The sequence below is a fragment of the Amblyomma maculatum genome, chromosome 4 (assembly GCF_055883805.1).
Source record: "Amblyomma maculatum isolate TAMU_Amacu chromosome 4, ASM5588380v1, whole genome shotgun sequence".
NCBI classification, from domain to species: domain Eukaryota; kingdom Metazoa; phylum Arthropoda; class Arachnida; order Ixodida; family Ixodidae; genus Amblyomma; species Amblyomma maculatum.
Window position 1 is genome coordinate 91,137,389 of NC_139347.1, and position 20,698 is coordinate 91,158,086.

At 43.0% G+C, this 20,698-nt stretch overlaps 1 protein-coding gene across 2 annotated transcripts; it reads right to left on the bottom strand.

Moving 5' to 3' along the window:
• Nucleotides 1-5,026: 5,026 nt before the first annotated feature.
• Nucleotides 5,027-20,698, bottom strand: LOC146191654 (F-box only protein 6-like). 2 transcript variants are annotated; one of them, XM_084602176.1, is made up of 6 exons: nucleotides 20,579-20,698; nucleotides 19,970-20,510; nucleotides 19,573-19,662; nucleotides 16,782-16,908; nucleotides 15,613-15,748; nucleotides 5,027-11,160 (listed from the first exon to the last, which is right to left on the bottom strand). In XM_084602176.1, the coding sequence occupies exons 2-6, from the start codon at nucleotides 20,310-20,312 to the stop codon at nucleotides 10,987-10,989; spliced, it is 870 nt and encodes a 289-aa protein (XP_084458302.1). In that variant the 5' UTR covers nucleotides 20,313-20,510; nucleotides 20,579-20,698; the 3' UTR covers nucleotides 5,027-10,986. The 2 variants fall into 2 exon arrangements, with proteins under 2 accessions (XP_084458302.1, XP_084458301.1); XM_084602175.1 differs by having other exon boundaries at nucleotides 19,970-20,650.

The following is a 20,698-nucleotide window of genomic DNA, read 5'->3' on the forward strand; positions in this document are numbered from 1 at the left end:
GCAGTAACTGTCACACTTGCTCTGTGGACACCCGAACCGCGCCGTAAGGGAAGGGAGGAAGGTGGGAATGAAAGTGGACAGAGAGAAAGAGGAGCCGTAGTGGAGGGCTACGGAGTAATTTCGACCACCTGGGGATCTTTAACGTGCGCTGACATCGCACAGCACACGACGCCTCTTCGTTTCGCCTCCATCGAAACGCAGCCGCCGAGGCCGGGATTCGATCCCGGGAACTCCGGCACAGTAGTCGGGCGTCTTACCACTGCGCCACCCCGGCGGGGCACACCTTTTGGTGCTTGTGCTAGCCTAGGCAAGTTACCACCCTTGCTGCAGTTTTAGCTGAGCTCACTTTCAATAGAGGCTTTACAAAAGTTAGCGCCATCTAGTGAAAGAAACAGAAACTGTGCGCGGCGGCCATGTTTTGCTCAGTCCGCCCGCGCCTCCCACCGAATACGCTGTCAACGTGCGCCTTCGTAGAACCCGTGCATTGGAATGCTCACAAGCGATTATTTCATTTTTTAACATCACAGCAGTCGCTGTTAGCTCCAAGCTCTATTCGGAATGATGCCAGCATGTTGTTGCGTGCCCTTCTGCAGCCAGCGCACAGTCATAGACGCGCACGGAATCAAGGTATACGCGTGTATGCGACCGTTCGTTTGCAGTCCTAATCGGCTTTACAAGGGTCACTTGCATCATGTAAAGCATTAATGCACGTCCCTCTGACTGGGAGCTAGCTCACAGAATGTGCTATAACCTAAAACAGCAAGGTTAATTGTTTTGCGCGCTATGGAGCCTTGTGAACTTGAAGGATAAACTTATGATGCGATGGAGGACACGGGAGAAGGAGCAATGCATGTGTAACGAATGCTATTGTGCAAATACGTTCTTACATTTTGTACGTAGGTTACATTTACCATTGTGTATTTGATTTGAGACACGCGGGCATGATTACCGAAACTATTTTTTACAGTCGTACGAAATGGTAGTGCTTGGTGCAGAGAGCAATACGGTTGTCTAGTGCGCCCGAGGTGCGTGTTTCACGCTGCAAAAGCAAGCGGCTGCCAAACCCGCAGTGTCTAGAAAAGCAGGAAAAGATGACATCCCACTAGTGTGTTGTAACAGGCTCACGTACAGCCCGACCGGTCCACGTCCAGAGCGTGCAGCTCAGGTTTTAACGCGATAGCGGTAAGGAGCTCGTGTCGCAGAAAAGCCGGTATCGTCGGCGGCGTTGGCCGTGAGCGATAAATCCCGGCATGCACTTCATAAATAAAAAGCAACTTCCAAGATGGGCTAGGTGGGAATCGAACCAGGGTCTCCGGAATGTGAGACGGAGACGCTGCCACTCAGCCACGAGTTTTTTTTTTTTTTTTCTGACATGATATTTATTATACGAAAAGGGTTATGTACACAGACTATTTACAATTCATTCAGCCATTGCTGAGATGCACAATAGAAGACAACTTTTTAAAAGGCAGGCAAAAATAAGCACCGTGTCACCAGCGGAAACCAATCAGGTTGAAAGTCATTTTCATCATAAGTGTCCTTCAGTTGCAGTATCATTCTGCTAAAATGGAGTCTAGGTGGAACAACAGGTTCAGCGTTGCGATCCGACATGCGTGTCTTCCACAAGCTATGAAGTCCAATAAGGAAAAACATGTCATATGGTTCGTAATCAGATTGTGTAACAGCAAGATACCGCACACTGTACGAATTTAGAACAAAGTCTTTCTTTAGAGTTCTTTGCAGCACATCCCAAAAAAGAATTGCGTCTTTGCAATTAATGAAACAGTGCTCAATAGTTTCGGGCACATCACACAGACGGCAGTTTACAGAAGATACAAAAATATTTTTTCTGTGGAGCCATGTGTTACCTCGATGCTTGAAAGCGGTACAAAAGCGCTTCTAGTGAATGCGGTGTTGCCTTAGAAACGTGCCGTAGAACGTTATACTGCGGTGTATATCGGCAATTATGAGCATGTTACTTACAGAAGTCGCAGTTACACGAGTAGCGAAGTACGTTTCCGCTACATTTCTTCTGCGCTCTGCGCATATGCAGAGCCATCTTGCGGCAAACACAGAAGAACCCCTCCTCGCAATGTGCGGCGCTGCCCCGACACGTGGCGCGCCACTCGCCCCTGACGTTTCGCCTTGCACCCTAACGGGTTGTAGAATCAAGCGTCTTTCCTTTCTTTAGATCACTATCTTCGCTCACCCGCTTCTCCCCTTCGGGCCGCGCGGGTACCGGTGCGAGGATGCCCCAATACCCTTGCGTTTAATAAATTTTCTCGCTCTCTCCCCTTCCAACATCCAGCGTGCGTCACTCGAACAGTGGTGTTTAGGCGACGCGGCTCCTCTTTTCGCTCACAGCGCGATTGCTAGGTGCAGCGTCTGATGCCGGACACCTCTAACGTGATCGCTGCGCCGTAGCGCTTCTGCTGGGAAAGCGTCCCCTGCGATGTGTGCCGAGCTGCTTCCGAGGAATCATGCTTCTGCGTGGTGCTCCCAAGCGAGATAGAGGACGTGAGTGAAAATGCCAGTTTGGTGTGTGTGTATGTGTGTGCTGACTGACCGACATACTCAGTGCGTGTGAACGCTAAAAGAACACAGGAGCAAGAAACGTTGTAGTGTGCACAACACAGTGCGATAATGTGGATTGTGAGAAGCACTTGTTTGAACAAATAATTAGAAAAAAGTTGTACAGTGCACTTAGAAGTGTTGAGTATGAAAACTATGTCTTTGTGTGACTGAAGAGCATACCGAGCGAATCAGTGGGCGGTGCGAACGAGGTGCAATAACGCTATCGCGTTCCACTCTTGAAGGGGAAGCTTAAGCGTCCTCCAAATTTTTATACCTGCCAGCGCGGCCGATAAAATAACGAAGCGTGCACTTCACTTTTGTGTTTTTTCGAGTCACCCGATGGTTCGCTAATTCACAGCTACCTGAAATTCACTGCAATTTTTAAATATGTCGATTTCTTGTTTATTCCCTCTGTCAGAAAGCAAACATTTGAAGCCGTAATCTCATATGAAAGCGCTGACATTGGAAGCTTCGAGGAACTCGGGGGAGGAAAAACTCGGCTGAAACGAAAAGAAATTTGAAAAGTCAACTCACATTACTGCGAAATGTTTGTGCTTTGTGCAACTGGCTGTGTTCATAAAATCAGATTTATATTATATCGTTATAGAAAAATTAGGGGGTCACTTAAGCTCCGCCGTTAAAGGTATAACGCGATAGTGTCTCTCTCTCATACACACACACGCACGATGTTTTTTTTTCTTCGCGTGTTATATTTTAGCTCTTTTATTTTATTTATTTTATTTACCAAATACTGCAGGCCCTAACTGGGCCCTAGCAGGAGGGGCGAAAAGAATACAATGCAGTGAAATATGAATTCGTCAACGACTCGTAGAGCAATTTGTAACTGCGCTCGGCAGCGCAGCCGGTGGGCCCCGCCACGTCTCGGCTGTCAAAATGCGCTTCTAGGTGTCTCTAACAGAAACCGCCAGGGACCAAACAGAGGTTCAAGCACAGCACACTAGGTTAAAAGGTGAAAAGCGCGAACGGAACGGCGAGCGCTGACGGACGGACACAAAGCGAACGGATAGAGCGAACAAAATATGGCGTCCAGTGCGGGATCAGGGTGCCGCTCACGGTTTCCAGACGTGCTTTTGTAAACCCTCTATTGTGCATCAAACATGAATGATGCAAAGTGGCATAAATTTATGGTATGAGATGTGTTCAAAATGCCTATGCCTGCAAATGCACCAGCCATCCAATCTAAAAACCAATGCTATCAACTGACTGGAGAGTATGTGAAAGACTCTGTCGTAAAAGACAAGAGGTAATGAAAGCTGAATATAGCCAAGTTTGGCCACTTTACACTATAATATTTGTGGCTGACGAATTGTGGCTATAGCTACCCCATGTTCTTAGTGTGTTTCACAACAGTAACTGCAGTCTACAGGCACCCGATATATTAAAATGCATTTATAAACTTGAATTAACTGGTTTAAGAAAAAGTTCCCAATTGATCCCAGTTCAGTTTCAGTTGTAATCAATTGTGAGGCAATTGGAACCAACTGGCACGAGCTGGGTATTTGTTCCTTAAACCAGTTAGAAATTTTCTACTCCATTACCTTCTCATACCCGACAACACGATCTCATGCTCACGGTCCCCTCCTGTTCCACCTCCCATCTTGCCTGCAAACATCAACATGCCACCTATACTTCTTCATTTAAACTGTGCACAACATATTTTTCTATTAGAGATCAGTACAAAGTAACCAATAGTGTGCGCCTAATACCAGTATGATATAACCTACGAAAAAAGAAATAACACCAAATACGGCCCCTCTATAGGCCATCAACAAGTGTGGCAGTCATGATCACAGAACAGGGGACAGGGTGTTACGTTATAAAATGTCTCCAAGAAATTTTGCTCGTCTTGTCATGACAGCACAACATGTTCTGATATTTGTGCCTCAATGTGCTGGTAAGAGTACCTACTATGCACCTTAAGATAAATGTCGACTCCCGCCCTTCCCCCCCCACTCCCTGCTGAATGTATCTTCTCGCCAGAAATGTGAACCAAGCCAGCTACAACACTACTTTCAATCACCACCTTGAAATGCTTAGCAAAATCAACACCATGCAGCATTGTCTGCATCTCTTGATCCCTTGAGGATGCTAGATATCCATGATTATCATCCATGACGACATGCTTGTCTATCTGCATTCACTTATATTGCGCTTTTAATTGAAAAAATTTGCACTTTTTTAAATGTGTATGTCATGCTAGGGTTAGCTTAGCCAGCTTAGAAAATAATGCAAAGCATCTTCTGCAGCAGTGCAGAGGACTGCACGAGTTCTCCACTAACTATTTCCACTGCATGCCCATGACACCCGCAATGTCACTGTGACAGTGAAACATATATGTGTTTTGTGTTTTTTTTTTTTTCACAAAGCATTTTGCTGACATACATTTGTGTTGGAATTAAGTCCCACCTGCTTACAGAAAATATACACAGAATTGAGCAATAATTATCATTTTATTTCACGGAAAGCTACACTGAGAGAAGTCAATGAGGTCAACCACTTCGTGGAGCTTTTTCGAATATTCCTCTATAACAGGCACACAGTAAGCAAGCAGCATAAGCACACTGCACTATTCACACAGCTGGCATCTTTCTCTAGTGCCTTGTTTTTATTTTCGTTCTTGTGTACTTAACGTAAGGCACGAGAACAGATCCTTCAACATCTACCAAATTGCTTAGATATGGCTACATGTTTCACAAGCAAACTGGCACCACAAGTAGCGGAACCCAAAGCTACATATAGTGTTGTTTATCATGCATAGGCAAAGGAACAATGCTTGTTTCATATGACTATGATGAGCATGATAAAACAAAGCAGCAATGACATGTTTCAGTAAGTCACCTCTGTAATGATTCTCTAGATATATATACGCTTATTAACACAACCACAATGCAAGATTTTCCGTTACCTGCACAAATATTCAACTCAAGAGCTACAGAATCATATATACAATATACAGGTGTTTCAGCAAACACCTCCAAAAATTCCTTCAAATGGGAGCTTTAAATGACAAAAAAAAAAAAAAAAAAAAAAAAATTAAACGTGCTGTGGTGGACATAATTAAGAACTCCTGTAATTAATAGAAAATGTCACTAATTAACATTCTTCTTAACACAATGACATGGTTGGTGGAAATGAGGAGTTTGAAACTAGGGATAGCACAACGCCACATCAACTTTTGAAACAAAGAAAAACTCATTTTTTTCAAGCTACAGCGCGGAAAATTCAGCACTTTTTTTTTTCACATAAAACCACAACCAAGCATATTCAACACACAGGAAGCTCACTGGAAGTGGCTCTATGCAGGTGATGTGTTGCAACGACTATGACTCTTAAATCGAACTGCTTGCTCGGTCGTGCCCCATATCATACACTTTCATTTCCTCTGTTGATCTATAAAATAATGACTACATAACTAGGCAACGACTGATTTTACTTGAAACAAGCGGCGAAGCAAAAGAATGTACATGTCGTAGCAGGCTAACGCATGCGTTTAGAATTGGGCACCATACTCACTACCATGTCTTTAGCAGATGGCGTGTTTCCATCAAGCCTTCTGCACATCTCATGCACTCAGTTTTGCCTTTGCGTAGAAACAATTGCCACTTTTCCTCATGCTGCAGGAATACAGAAAATGACTTTTCCTTCGCTTCAAAAAATGGTATGGCATTGTTTTGTCTAAGGCGTTGTGAGTTTAGTTAATCATCTGCATGATTAAGAGAGTTTTCACATCAAATTATGACCACTTTGGGCCAAGCGTGCGTTCCTGAAAATGTTCTCTCTTTCGGACTCCCTATTTCTATAAATGTTTGAAAGTGTTCGTTGAAACACTCAGTAAGTAAACTCAGGTACATGCCTGAGTCAGTGAAGTGCACAATAAAAGAGAGGTGGAAAAACCAAGTTGCCCACACAGCAAACTTGTAATCCAGACCATCCATCCCAGCCAAGTTGCTGACTGCAGAGAAAGCAAGAGAGCCCACGGCTCTTGTCCCCCCAGACAAATGTAGAGAGGCGCAAACTATTTAAGCAACAAGCCACAATTTACAAATAACAGCACACTTTTCAAATGGTTACATCTAGTAGGAACTAGGAACTGAGGAGTGGCATTCGGCCCTCTCACTAATCCTACGCAGCCATAAGACTTCAGATAACCAACATAAGCCACACACAGGCTTCCACTACAAGCAGCCATCCCATCACATATGGTTGGGCATCTGGATCCTCAAAAACTTCTAATCACGCTCGCAACAGACCTGTCATGCTCACACAATCACACACAAGAAAGGTGACAGGTATGCATCAGCCGCAATGTGCTAAAGTTCTGCCTAGTTGCGCAAGTTGCAAACATGCTTTTTCTCACTGAACAATGCCTACATTGTCAAAACATCCAGGCTTTTACATTGCACTCACTATTCTTATGCAGTAACTGCATGTGCATGGCATATTACTGGCATGACCTGTATAACTGCATGCATGACAAAGCAGCCGAGATGTTAACTGCAAACAAAGAACTCGAGTATGTCTCCAGTGGTAACACAGATCAACCTATGACAAAACAATGACAATTGGCCAACACAGCAGTACCAAGCACTAATATTGAACTGATACTGGTAGTTTCATACACTTTTATCTTCACAGTTTATCTTATCTTCCTGCAGCTCAGTCCTGTCTGGAAATATAGCTGCTCAAACAGCAGTGAAATTTCATAATCGCAGTTACCAGCCCTTTTATGGTTTATAATTTATCAGGCTTAATGCCCCAAATCAACTCAGGCTGTGAGGGACACCGCAGTGAAGGGCTCTGGATAATTTTGACCACCTGGGGTTCTTTAACATGCACTGATATTGCATAGCACAAGGTGTCTTTCAGATTTTCCATTGCTCTCATTTTATGTTAAGTGGACAATGTGCAGTTAAACTTTCAACAGCTTGTTTTTTCAATGCAGAAACTCTACTCAAGTAATGGATGCCGGTCAACTGGAAATCTGATCAACTGAAAACCCACGCAATATGACTGTAATGCCCTAGCAGAGAAATATCACAGGGAAGCACAATGAAGTTGTCTTGGGAACCATATATGTAATTTCATTGGTGGGATGAATTTCATGAAACAAAGCCAGGACTATTACCATCTTCAGAAAAAGGCAAAAAAAAAAAAAAAGTTAGTGCACATACAATGCACGTGCAATCACAGGGCCCCAAATGTCCCTGTAGCTGACATTGAACTGAGGGCATCACAAATAGAAAACATAAAACTAGGGCTTACAAAGGGCTAATTTCTGCAGTGCCACAAAGTGCTGTACCATGACATATATTCAACCAGCAAAGACTTGCGTCTCTATTATCTCGCATTGCATTCTCATCAACATACCACGGTAAGTTGCCCAGGTATGTGAAGGTCCACCCAACAAAGATATCTGGTTTAGTTTATGGGGTTTAAAGTCCAAAAGCGACTCAGTTTGAGAAACGCTGTAGTGGAAGGCAGTGGAACTACCTGGGGTTCTTTAAAGTGCGGTCATCACACAGTACACGAACATTTTGCTTTTTGCCTCCATCAAAAAGTGGCCGCCGAGATTTGATCCCGCATCCATGGGCACAGGTGTCAAGCGCCCTAACCACTGCACCACCACAGCAAGTGGTGCATCTATAAAGCTTCTGTTTAACCAAGCCATGCAGACGCTCTTGCGCAACCAAAAGGTAGCACTCATTTCTCAAGGTTATTGGCAGGTTCGATTTCCACCTTGCTAATTTTAGTAACAACGTCTGTTTGAATTACTTAGTTATTATACAGCACTTTTCAGTGTTGTTGCATGAAAAGAGGCAATATCAGCATGCGCATTGCTGAATCACTGTCGCAAATAGCCCAAGAACAAACCATGTTCTGTCTTTACATTCCAAGCATTCATCTTATTTATCTGCCTATTTAATGTAGCTTCACGCACCACGGAAAAACTCTAGGCCACGAGGTGTGACACAGCAGGAGTGACTTTGAAAAATTTCAAATTACACAGGATTCTTAAATATTGCTGGAACCTCAGTATGCATATGGATATCTTTGCATTTTGCTGCTGGTGAAATGCTGAAGTCAGGGATGGAAATTGGACAAGTGATCTTGGGTGCAACTGTCCCATGGCAATAAGGGTGCTAAAACAAGCATTTTTTTCCTCTCCATGTCTTCGTTGGTCCTTCAATTACTCAGTAATGATCCAACAATAACAGAAAGTGGTAAATTTAAGTATTCATCACTCTGAAAAAGAATTAGGAGGATACTTAAGCTTCGCCTTAAGAGCAGACACGATAAAGCCTTTAGCACTGCTTTTCTATTCTGCAAATTTTTGGCACTTAATGGCTGGGATGGAGTTTGGCAAAGTGGATCGGCTTGTTTGTAAGGTTTAATGTCCCAAAGCGACTCAGGCTGTGAGAGACGCCGTAGTGGAGGACTCCGGAAATTTCTACCACCTGGGGTTCTTTAACATGCACTGACATCGCACAGCACACGGGTGCCTTGCTTTTCGCCTCCATTGAAAAGCAGCTCCCAAGACCGGGATTCAATCCCGCATTCTTTGGAACAGTAATCGAGTGCCGTAACCACTGTGCCACCCCAGCGAGGAGTTTGGCAAAGTGTTAAAAGTCTTTAATTGGTTCGGTTTTTGGGGAGAGGAAGGCGCAGTAGCTGTCTTACTTCTTGGTGGACACCTAAGCTTACAAAACGGCATACAGTTGGGGGTACATAAGTAGTCAGTTCGAATTTCTGCTGCAAACTAGCCTTTAATTTGACTAGCAGAAGGATGATAAGTGGGAAGCCATATGGTATGACACCACCCTGAACGCTGCTCAAAAAGCAGTTGCATCATATTTTTGAACATATTTTTCCTGACACATTTTTCTTAATTTCGAGTTAAGGCAACAGCAACAAACAAACGAGCTGCATACATTCCACGCAATAGTTTCACAACAGCCATGAGGCACACCACTAAAATACAAGTCGATGTCCACAAAGCTATATAATCAGAGGCTGTAAAAACATCCCTCAAGGCACCATTCTTTATGCCAGCATATGCTTAGCTCAAACATGTGCATCATAATTATATTTTGCACATAAGGATCATAATGCATGCTTACAAAGGCATTGTGGCGCAACTGGAAAATCACTTGCAGAAACAAACCAACCTTTACAGACACACCGAGAGAGCAAACTTTCTGAGCGTGCTCAATTCATTAGTTGGACGAAAACCTTGTGCGAAGCACGCCAGTACAGTTGTATGCACATTGTGCATTAAATTAACTGAAGCACTGCCTTAAGTGTATTTTTTTCCCACATTGAAAAAGTTCACAGTTAAGAAGTTGTCATGCATAACAGCAGTGTATACATCCGTGAATATGGACAGACAAACTGCAAATCAAAACTTTTATGGAAATAAAATCGTGCCTAAATAAACCTGTAAAGCAAACATCACAGCCACATGCAGTGCTAAAAACAAGTAAAAAATAGAGCAGCACAATAAAAAGAAAGGCACTCATATTGAATCCATAATGCTTGTTTGGTCCACTACCTAGCTCTCCAGTAGCCTTTCGCGATTCCTCAAACTAATCAACCCCAATCTTTTCGATGGCCAGGAAGAAAGCGGAACATACCTATTTCTTCAATTGTAAGAATGCAGAGACACCAATTCCAATGTACTGGCATTCTAACAACCACTAGTAATGTCATACACAGGCATGACAGATAACACCCTCTGAATGTTTAGGTACCACTATGGCTTTTGGCCCCATGAGCATTGTGGACACACACAGAGCTTCAGAGCAATACTCGTTACAGCAAACATCAAAGAACTACAACCATTTTGTCCACAAACTCACAGCTGTACTCAAATAAAATGTTAGAAAGCTAATTTTGAGGAACTAAAATACTTTTACATTATACTGCAAATGTAGTGCCCGTGGCAGCCTTGGCAAAAAAAATAATAATATGAGCACTACTATGTATATAGCTGGATGCAACAGCAATTGGTAACACCAGACCATGGTCAACAAGGTGCTGCATTACACCACTAACCAATCAAAACAGTAAAACAAACCAGCCGTTTAAACAAGCCAAAAACACCCAAAATCGTGCTTCTAATTTCACCTTATAGTTAGATTACTCCATTGATATATAAAAAAAAAAAACTTAGCATTGGCCCACTTTCTTCTCAAGGAGCAATTTTGTGTTACCTACATTAAGAAATGTGGGCGGAGCTTCCCTGCGGACTTAATTTGTATACTCCAACGAAGGTCTCCATATCATTTCTACACTCGTATATAAGCCAAAATGCTTCACCCGCAAATACTTTTTCAGAAGACAGCAGATCAGTGACATTTTCATCAACAGCTCAACACTGCGAAGAGAGGGAAGCTATGCAAAAGAAGCTTCTGCATTCGTAGCCTCCTGCTTCTGTCCACGAATGCGAACCACACCTCCTGCCATCTTAGAGCCGTAGTGGCCTGCCCAGAACTGAGTGTCGGTCCCAGAATGCTGGAACTGGACAAAACGGACGCCTGAGGGGTAGTCACGAAAGACGTGTGTGACCTGCAGGAGAAAATTTACATTCACTAAAAAAATTCAGCACTGCAAATACACTGGTTTGACACAGGCATCAACTAGAAAAATTAGATGGCGGACGATCACTTCTACCCCTGCTCCATTGGGCTCCTAAGCCTTCTCGAATGATATACCATTACCAATGATATACCACAGTTCAGAGCAAACTGAAAACAGCCTGCGGTCTGCGTGTCATGGTCTACAAGGGCAGTACGAATTAGTCTAAGTGATAACAAACGAGACCAAGCACGATTTTATTTTTCTTTGAACTGAATGGCTGCTGATAACATTGTTCTAGATGCCTCGAAAAAGCTTAACCGTGGAAGATTCATTTAAAGCACATGTGGCACCATGGGGCAGGGGCACACAAGAGGCTTTGGTAGTATACTTCTAAAACCGCTGAACGAAACTTGTTAAAGGGACACTGAGGACAACTCTTGTCCTCAGTCAAAACTGATTCTCTGGCTATGTTCACATTTGTCCAGCACCAGGTGAAAGTGAATTAAAAAATCTTCCCACCAGTTGAATCCAACTCTCGACATCCTTACTGAAAAGTTCAGGTTGCCAGCGTTTTGAACTGAATGGTGGTAAGACTCACAGTTCAAAATCAGCGTCAAGGCATGCATTTTACTTGTGGGATTGGCCGGTGATGACAAAATTTGTATTTCATTTCTTCACCTTTTTAAGCTTAAAAGTTACCATTTTTAGAAACTGTGGTCTCACTGTGATTAGAGTGTATATAGTACCCTGCTGACACAGGCCAATTTCTACTTGCTGAAATCTGGCATGACTCAAGCAGCATTCTATGTGGGTTCGGCTTGGTCTACAACACAGCATTTGTGTAGAAGTCTCACGTGCACTGCAGTACCTCGACAACTGCGCTCACCTGGCACTATCATCTAACGTCACTGCGCTCTGCACTAACCATGCCTATTTAGTACTTACACTTCTCACCGCTGATCCCAGCTGTGCTTAACTTAGGTTTGTAACAAGATGAACACAAGAGAGTCAACTCGACATCGCCAATTGTTTCATATGAAAGCCTACAGTTGAGTTGATCTGCTCTGCAACTTCCATTTTTGCTTTTCCTTTACAGCTAACTACATCCCCCCCAAAAAAGAATAAAATAGCATCAGTGTCGACAGCATCATGAAGTTTCTGTCACCTTTATGCTGATGATGAAATAAGAATAACAAATCTTCCAGAACAAAGAGCAGCACCACACGGTGCTGCCTCAGAAAAAACTTTGCTTCCAAGCATGATAGTGCCTCACAAATGACCAATTTATGTTTTTCTAACAAAATGTTACGATTCCTTCCTTTTAGTTTTGTTTTACCTTTAAAAATACATCACCTCTGCTGCCAATGAGCATGTCATTACATGTTCAATTGGAAGCTAAAGCCTAGTTTTAAAATCAAGTATGTGAGGGGAAATGAAACAGGAACAGTCTGCAATGCTAGTCCAATCTTTTCTGTCCTTTTCAATCCCACAGCTCAACTGCACGGGTCACACAATATGCTTTCTCAAGGATACCATCAAACAACAAAAACGAAAGTAAGTTGGTATCAAAAACAACACTGCAACTGCGGCAAAAGAGGAAGTGAGGCTTTGGGGCACATTTTCTATCTGAACAGCTAAGATGCCAAGCTCTAACCACAAAATGGCAGCAGTTAGTAGCAGCATGATACATGAGGCTGCCAAGATCAAATTACAAGGCAGTATCTACAGCATTCTCTTTAAATAAACAGAAAAATAAAATGAAATCTTACAGACCTTCAACAATCTATTAACACTTTTTCAAGCAAACTGATACAGGACTGCAATGGAAAAGGTTGGTTGGTTTAAAGAGCTTAATGTGCCAAACCAAATCAGGCTATGACGCATGCCGTAGTGGAGGGCTACAGACATTTCAGTCGCCTGAGGTTCTTTAATGTGCACTGACATAGCACGGTTATGTACATGGGTGCCTTGCTTTTCACTTTCATCAAAAAGTGGCTGCCGCAGCCGGGAGTAATCCTGTGTCCTTCGGTTCTGCAGTCCAACGCACTAACCACAGCCACCGCAGCAGGGTGCAACGGAGAAGTAATTCCTGTTATAAAGTCCCAATAAAATTAACATGCCCTGTCACTTTATATTTGATATTAATGGCACTTCTGTATTGTGGAATAAAAATTATCAGAGCCAAATATTAATAGCATTAGACTGCTGCGTTAGAATATATATGAGATTGCCACATGAAAGACATATCAGAAAAATTAAACTTATCTGATCAAAAACAAGCATTCTCACTCCAAAAGGGTGTGTCTGAACTACCAATGCATTTACCAATGAGTGACGCTGGCCAAGGGCAATAGTAGTACTTCCTGGTCTATGCAAATTTTTCTTACACAGTGAAGCAAAGGAGGAGAAAATAGTGTAAGAGTGCAGTTTATATAACTTTCAGTGCTCCTAATCAAACTTTACTTGTAGCGGAGATTGGTTGCTCTCTCGGTCTGGTGGTGGTAATAGTGGTTTAACATCTCAAAGCTGCCCCCGGGCAACAAAAATGCCTAACGAATGGCCTCGAAAAAAATTGTGGGGGTTTAAGCATGGCTCCAACTTAGTGATAGAGTGAAAGCTGTGTGTTGCAGCAAATTTTTCTGCGGACACCTGGATTTAATGTGCCGCCGTCACAACGCTTGAACGAACCTTCTGTCCTAGAAACTCGCTGTTGTCGTTCGCCTCTACCAACTACAGAGTCATCTGTCTTCTTCTTCCTCTTTTTTTTCCTTCTTTCTTTTTATTTTTTAATTCTTCTTTCTTTCCTTCTTCTACTTCTTTTTCTTCTTTCTTCCTCCAAATCCTGGCCCAGTTCTCAGTCTGTACCACGTGACATTTGCTAGGTTGCGGTCACGTGGCACGGTGCCACGCCGACGGCATGAAAACGTAGCGCAATAATTTCAGCTGCTAGGGATTCTTAAATGCACACTGACAGTATTGCGAACCATGTGGAAGGTTACGTATTCTGCCTCCCCTGAAATGCGGCTGCCATGATAAGGGTTCAAACTTGAGAAATAAGAGGGCTCAACAGCAGAATGCTAAAGGCATCGAACAAATGCTTTTGGGTTCCCTCCTGGCCTCACCCAGTTGTAGCAAGGAAAGTGAAGAAGAGGAGAAGCTCAAGAAGAAGGCTTTGTCGGGAAGGTTGGTTCGTGTTGACCGAAATGAAGAAACAGTGCTAACAGACAGGACGAGTGGGAAGGCTAAACAGACACATGCGCTGCCTGTCTCATCTTTCCACTCACCCAGTCTGTTAGCGCTGTTTCTCCGTTTAGGAGGAGCTCGCCTTAAAGATGACTTTCTTACAAATGGTAATTAGAATGAAATGTTGGCAAAGTATCTTGGAGTTTGATAACGCAAAACAAAATCCCACGACATGCAACGTTCAAAAAAAGGTACTGGGAGACATTGCAGTAAAATCTAGTTAATATGTTTTCAAAAATGAAGAAAAAAAAAAAAGAAGTGTTATCCGGGAAAATATAAGATCCAAATTGCCCGATATTGAAAAAAGTAAGTGCTGAATGAAGCACAAAGGCATTTAATATTGACACTTTCATTGCGTGAAGATGTAGGCTAGCACTTCTTGACAAAGTATGAACAGCTCTTTCTATAGTGGGTGCAGAATTCAGTCTTCAGTGAGGAAGAGATTTATCAACAAATCCAGTACACTGACATCAATGCCGAGTAGGAATTACTTCTTGTTGTTTCTGGATGCTTTGTCCCCTCACACTACTGCACTGTGAAGAAGCCATTATGATAACTGGCTGTCGCTGCGTGGTTCCTCTTCATGCTACGTTCCCCAGACCCAGCTGGCTCGTACATAAGTGCAAAGTTGAAGTTTTCAAATGGTGGCCTCCCTCTCACCAATGCCCCCAAGGCGCTGCAAAGAGGCCGCCATGTTTCTCTTTTCAAGTCGTGTCTCCACGGGAACGAGACTCTCGTATGTTGGCTCGTCGTCACTTTTTATTGTTTAATGCTTTGCCCTCGTGCACCTAGGTACTGCAGAGAAGCCACTGTGGTGGGTGAGTGCCTCTGTTTACCAGTTTTTCATGTGGCGTACACCCAGGTTAGGCGACTCATATGTCAGCTCATGTGCTGTTGGCTGCCAAACGTATTATACGACTACAATTTGTTGACATTTTGAACGCAGTAAATGAGAGACTGTGTCATTCTGGAATGCATTAGCCAGGAAAAAAATTGTGTAACTCTATGAGAGATCTTCTACTGCCTTCGATTTTGTCGTATGGACTGGTATGGCCTGGGAATGTATCAATGAAGTTCTACTGTACTGTACCTCACATAAGCCTGTGTTTCAAAACTGCATTGAGAGACTACATCTCACGATATGTAGTACTTTGAAGAGCTTCAACTGCAGACATGTGAATGAATGCGAGCACTTGCCTGACTCCACTCGCGGCCCAGCCACTGTTCTGTCACAATGGAATCAGTGCTGTACTCTTGCAGTACTTTCCTTTTGTCATTCAGGAGTGACACGGTCAGCCTATACTCGCAACCGCAGTCAAATCGAGCTGCATGCCTACAAAGAAAAAATGTAACAGACAAAACTTAGGTATCCCAAAATACACAGCATGTATCACCCAAAACATTGCCATTCTGAATGGCAACTTACATTTATGAAAAAGGCTGTCGTGTTTTTTTCACACACACAAAAAAAAAATAAGTTGGGGGTAACACTACTTGTGCCAATGTAACAGCAAAGAGCCTCGTCCACACAAACAGGGGATTTCCCACTATGCCCGGCAGCCCTGCTTCCGGCTCCATGTCAACAGGATATGCAAAGCCATCTAGACACATTTGTGCGCCTCTAAGTGCGACTATTAACTGCTGCCTCACTGGCCACGGTTAAGCAGCCACTTAAATCAACTTAAAAAAACAGCAGTTGCCAACTATGTGCCATGGTAGAGGCACATATATTATTATGCTGAACAGTAAACGAAATCAGTATTTGACATTTGGCTATACCAAATAAGCCAAAGGCATGGAAATTCTTGAGCTTATAGTTTGGCCTCATATATGAATTATACCAGTTCATGATATTGACACGTGCATTAGAGCTAGAAGAAGGAGCGAAATGGGACGAAGTAGACGACGTTGAAGTGCCCGCCCGTTCCTGTTGCCCGCATTCCTGATTCAGCTCTCTCGGTGCCCTCGTTCAGCGGTGCCCTCGTTCACAACAAAAAAAAGGGAGTACTAACAACATAAGCGTAGGGTTGAATGTATCATAGCCAGGGGGCATATATTGCATGGCAACAGATGTACTATGCCATTTCCAGCCTTTCAACATTTGTTATTAACAGCAGAGGTTGTTTATCACCCTATTAGGCGTTTCGAACATATTGGTGAGCATAAAATCATCAAGAACACCCCCCCTTCTTTTGACAAGCACACATGCACCCCCTAAGAGAACAAAAAACTCCTATTTGGAGACGGTGAAAACCCAAACAGTCTCAAGTTTTCCAGTACGAAATGTCATGAGATGCTGTTTCAATGTATTTGTTGCATGAAAGTATTCACAAAATAGCAACATTTGTTGAATGCTTCACACGTACCATTCTGAGACCTCAATTTCTGGCTTGTAGTTGTCCAGTATTACAGGAAGAACACCTTCACCCACAAGGTTGATGACTTGCAGCTTTGTGCATGGACCATATGAGGTTGCAAAGCATCCTTGTTTTTCTGTTGGAAGAAAACAGCATAATCCAGAATATGCTCAAGCCATGCAATGTTAGTATGCTGAGAAAAAGTATGAAAGAAGTGTACTCTCAATCATTATTTCTATTATAATACTTTGACAGTCATGAGATACATGATGTGAGTAATATAGAATGGCTATTTTGTGAACAATCATTTCATGGAAAGCTTTGTGCAGAGAGACACAGGACATTGCCGAGAAAAACTCAAATGAGCATCACATTAGCCCCTACTTACAAGAAACGGTCAGAATATCACCTTGAAAATCCCATGCAAAACTATAGCAGTGCTGTTAGTGTTTATCGAACGCTTGTTCAAGAAAACATTTGCTATATCGAATGGCATGAAGTAACACTTTTTTTAAGGGACCTCCTGCGATCCCTTTCCACAATAAAAGTGCCATAGTTGCAGAGGCCCGGCACGCCATTTAGTGCATCTAATGTGCTGCCGATCAAAAGTTCAATGAAAGCGAACAACACTGTTTCACTTTTGCGCACAATTTTTAAGGGGACATTTACACAGTTTATTACAAGCATCCTGAAAAGCGCGAGAAAATGAACGAGGGGTGTGCCAGAGTGTGGCCTTCAATATGGGAAAGAACAGGCTAGCCACTGTGATAAAAAAATAAAGAGAAGTTAGTAATGGCTATAGCACTTGGCTGCTGAGCCCAAGGTCATTTGTTCGACGCTGACCACGGCAGCCAGGTGAAGTACAAGAAAAGGCTCATGTACTGTGACCACAAGGTATAATAACTACCTCCGCTGGTCAAAATTTATAGGAGTACTCTACAAAATGCTGCCTTTTATAGTCGGACACAAATGAAGGCTGCAATAACTGCCGCACACAATTCCTCTGTGACAGAAAGCAGGCTGTCACTAAAGCTTTTCTGGTTATCTAAATAAAAAGCTAAGCATTAGACAAGCTTATAAGCTCAAGAATTTCAATGCCTCTACCTCCTTTGGAGTGGTCTAATCTCAAAAAACGATTCTGTTAACAGTTACGCAGAGTGACACAAACACTGTGTGCCATGGCTCATAGTTAGCAACTACCTTCTCTTTTTTTCATTTGTATCCTAGTATAGTTCTCTGCAATGGCATGCAAAAATCCATCAGCAATCTGCATCATACACACAACTAGAAAGTGCAACATGCACAGGATGCATGCTTAAAGACATACAAAATAACTGAATGCACGGCATTCATTTGCTGACCTTATAACTGTGAACAATCAATAAAAATGATTAGCACAGGTGTACTATTGAAGTATATCAGCACATTGTAAAACAAATTCACATAATTAAAAACGGAAAAATACAGAAGCCATTAAATCCTAATAGTAAGAGTAAATTTCTCTGATGCAATATTTAAAATCAAGGCTTCAGAGGTTATAACATCCAGTTTCATTGCATGAACTCAGCCTGCTACTGTCCAACTCAAAGAGCCACAAAGAATATAATTATGGAGCATCGTTTAAGCAACCACTATGAAGTACTTCTCTTTCCACAATAAAATGTTGAATAAAGGCTCCGGAACTTGAATAGAAGCTCTGCGGCTTACATTAGAGTACAGCAATGGCACTGAAGGTGCCACAGTCAGCTTCTACCAATAACCCCTAATCGCATTAAGTTACCGCCATCAGTAAAGCTACTCTGCATTAAGCCACAAGGTGCTGAGCTGTTCAGAGCAGGCATCTTATACCTGTACCCACTTTTTTAAGTGAGAGAGAAGTGGGATCTTTGTTTACAAACACAGCCATAAGCAGCAAATCATTCAGGAAATTAAAATCAGAATCTGCACAGTGATATGACTACCAGGGCCTTCATGAGGCAAAGGCCTCCAGGACTTCATAGACAGGTCGAATGCCTGGGAACAGCATATTTATGGAAGCCTTCCCTTAAGACTTGTAGCATCTACTGCATGGTGGCAAGATGTTTACTCAGAATTAATACCTTTTAAAATGTGTCAGATTCCAGTACCCTGACAAAACAGGTGCTCTCAACAGGGTTCAGCATTCTTGAGAATGCTACAGACAGCTGTTACCTAGCACCGATGTAACTAGCCACAACTTAGCAAAAATAAAACTAAATAAATTATAGGACGATAATACATCGATGCCACAATGCTATGAAAGCAGTTGAGTTCGCCCTCTTTGGTTACTGCGATGCTTTTACACTATTAACACTTCTACTCTAAAGCCGAGGCTCCGAGGCTTAATAAAGAAGAAAATGTTTCCTGACGCTGAAAGCGGACGGAGCTCGTAGGGTGGTGTGTAAGGGGCCAAAGATGATGCTTCTACAGGGCAGCTGGCTTTCCCACTATGCCTTTGAATTGGATATTGGCACTTCTTAACATTCAGCAGCTACAGTGGGCGGAGGCACTGTGGGAGGGTGGAGGTAGGTCTGCTGGTAGAGGTTGAAATTTCAGAGGGTATAGTTTGGTGAGGGCAAAGGTTGGCAGCGGATGTGCATGTTGGTGGGTGGGTAGCCCTCTAGCTAGGGGATTGCCGTGGGATGATGCTTCTGAATGGAGGCTTTACTCTCAAAAGCTACAAACAGATGCTAGATTTTACACATGGTGAACACGGTACCAGTAGTGTGAGTACCATTTTAGCAGTGAAGAAAATATGTATAAATTTTCTTGAAACGCTTACCTAATGGCAAAGGATCTGCTCCCTTCGGAGTTTCTTCGTATTTCCAGCCGTCCCCTCCGTTCTCTAAAATTTGCCAAAACGCGAATGCACCTGACGGAAAGGAAAAGGGGCACAGATATATACATGAAAGAGTAATGGCAAAAAATGAATGCGACAGCACAAGTCAACAAATGGCAGAGCTTTTTTTTTTTATAGTGGAAAACTAATAGTGCAGCTTAATTTAGCATACACATAGTTATAAATATTATCAACCCTGGCAAATATTACTATTCTTTCAAAGCAGCACTCAATGTTGCACTATTTTGTTCTTGATTTATGTGAAAAGTAATAGACATGTTTGCCAAGGAACGAAAATGATTTCGGTCTCCAAAAGCCAGAGACAAATGCATAAGCCCACCTTTGGGAGAATCACCGTGTACATTGCGGAGCAAGTTGCGACCGTAAGGATTGCCGATGTAGATGCGCTGGTAGTAGCGCGGCGGAAGTTCTTCCAGGCAGAAAGCGGGGATCACCTTGCCGTCCCGCAGGCACTTGATCTTCCAAAAGCCGTTGCTGTCAATTATGTTACGAAAAAGCTTGCACGTATGACGGCAGTTCTTCAGCAAATCCTTATGGTTCACGAACGACAGCACGTATTCGATCAGCTGCTCAGGAAGGTCCATCAGGGGAAAAGGATCGACAGTTTGCATCGCCCTCTCGGCGCTTGGTGCGGAGAATAGAAATCGTTTGATGTGCTTCATAGGAGAGCGTCTTCGAGGCACCGGTAAAGTGGAGCACCGGCAACTGTTTCGGCAACTGTTTCGGCAACTGTTTCGGCGGAATATTGCAGACGGGTGCGCAAGAGGTAAGCACAACACGCGCAGCCGCGGCCTTGGGCAGTAGATTTAGAAATTAACGTTGACGTTCCCGATATCACACGTGTAGCAGACACTTGGAACCTAACGTCAAAATGAAAAGAGATTCATAAATTGCCACAATTGAATGCGACGTTTATAATATTACTCACACTACACGCACGCTGACATCACCCCTCCCACTTTCACATTTCTTTTTTGCAAGGTATAGGTAATAGAATAGACACATGATACACCTGCGTGATAACTGCGTGAGGCATGAGTTTCGTGAA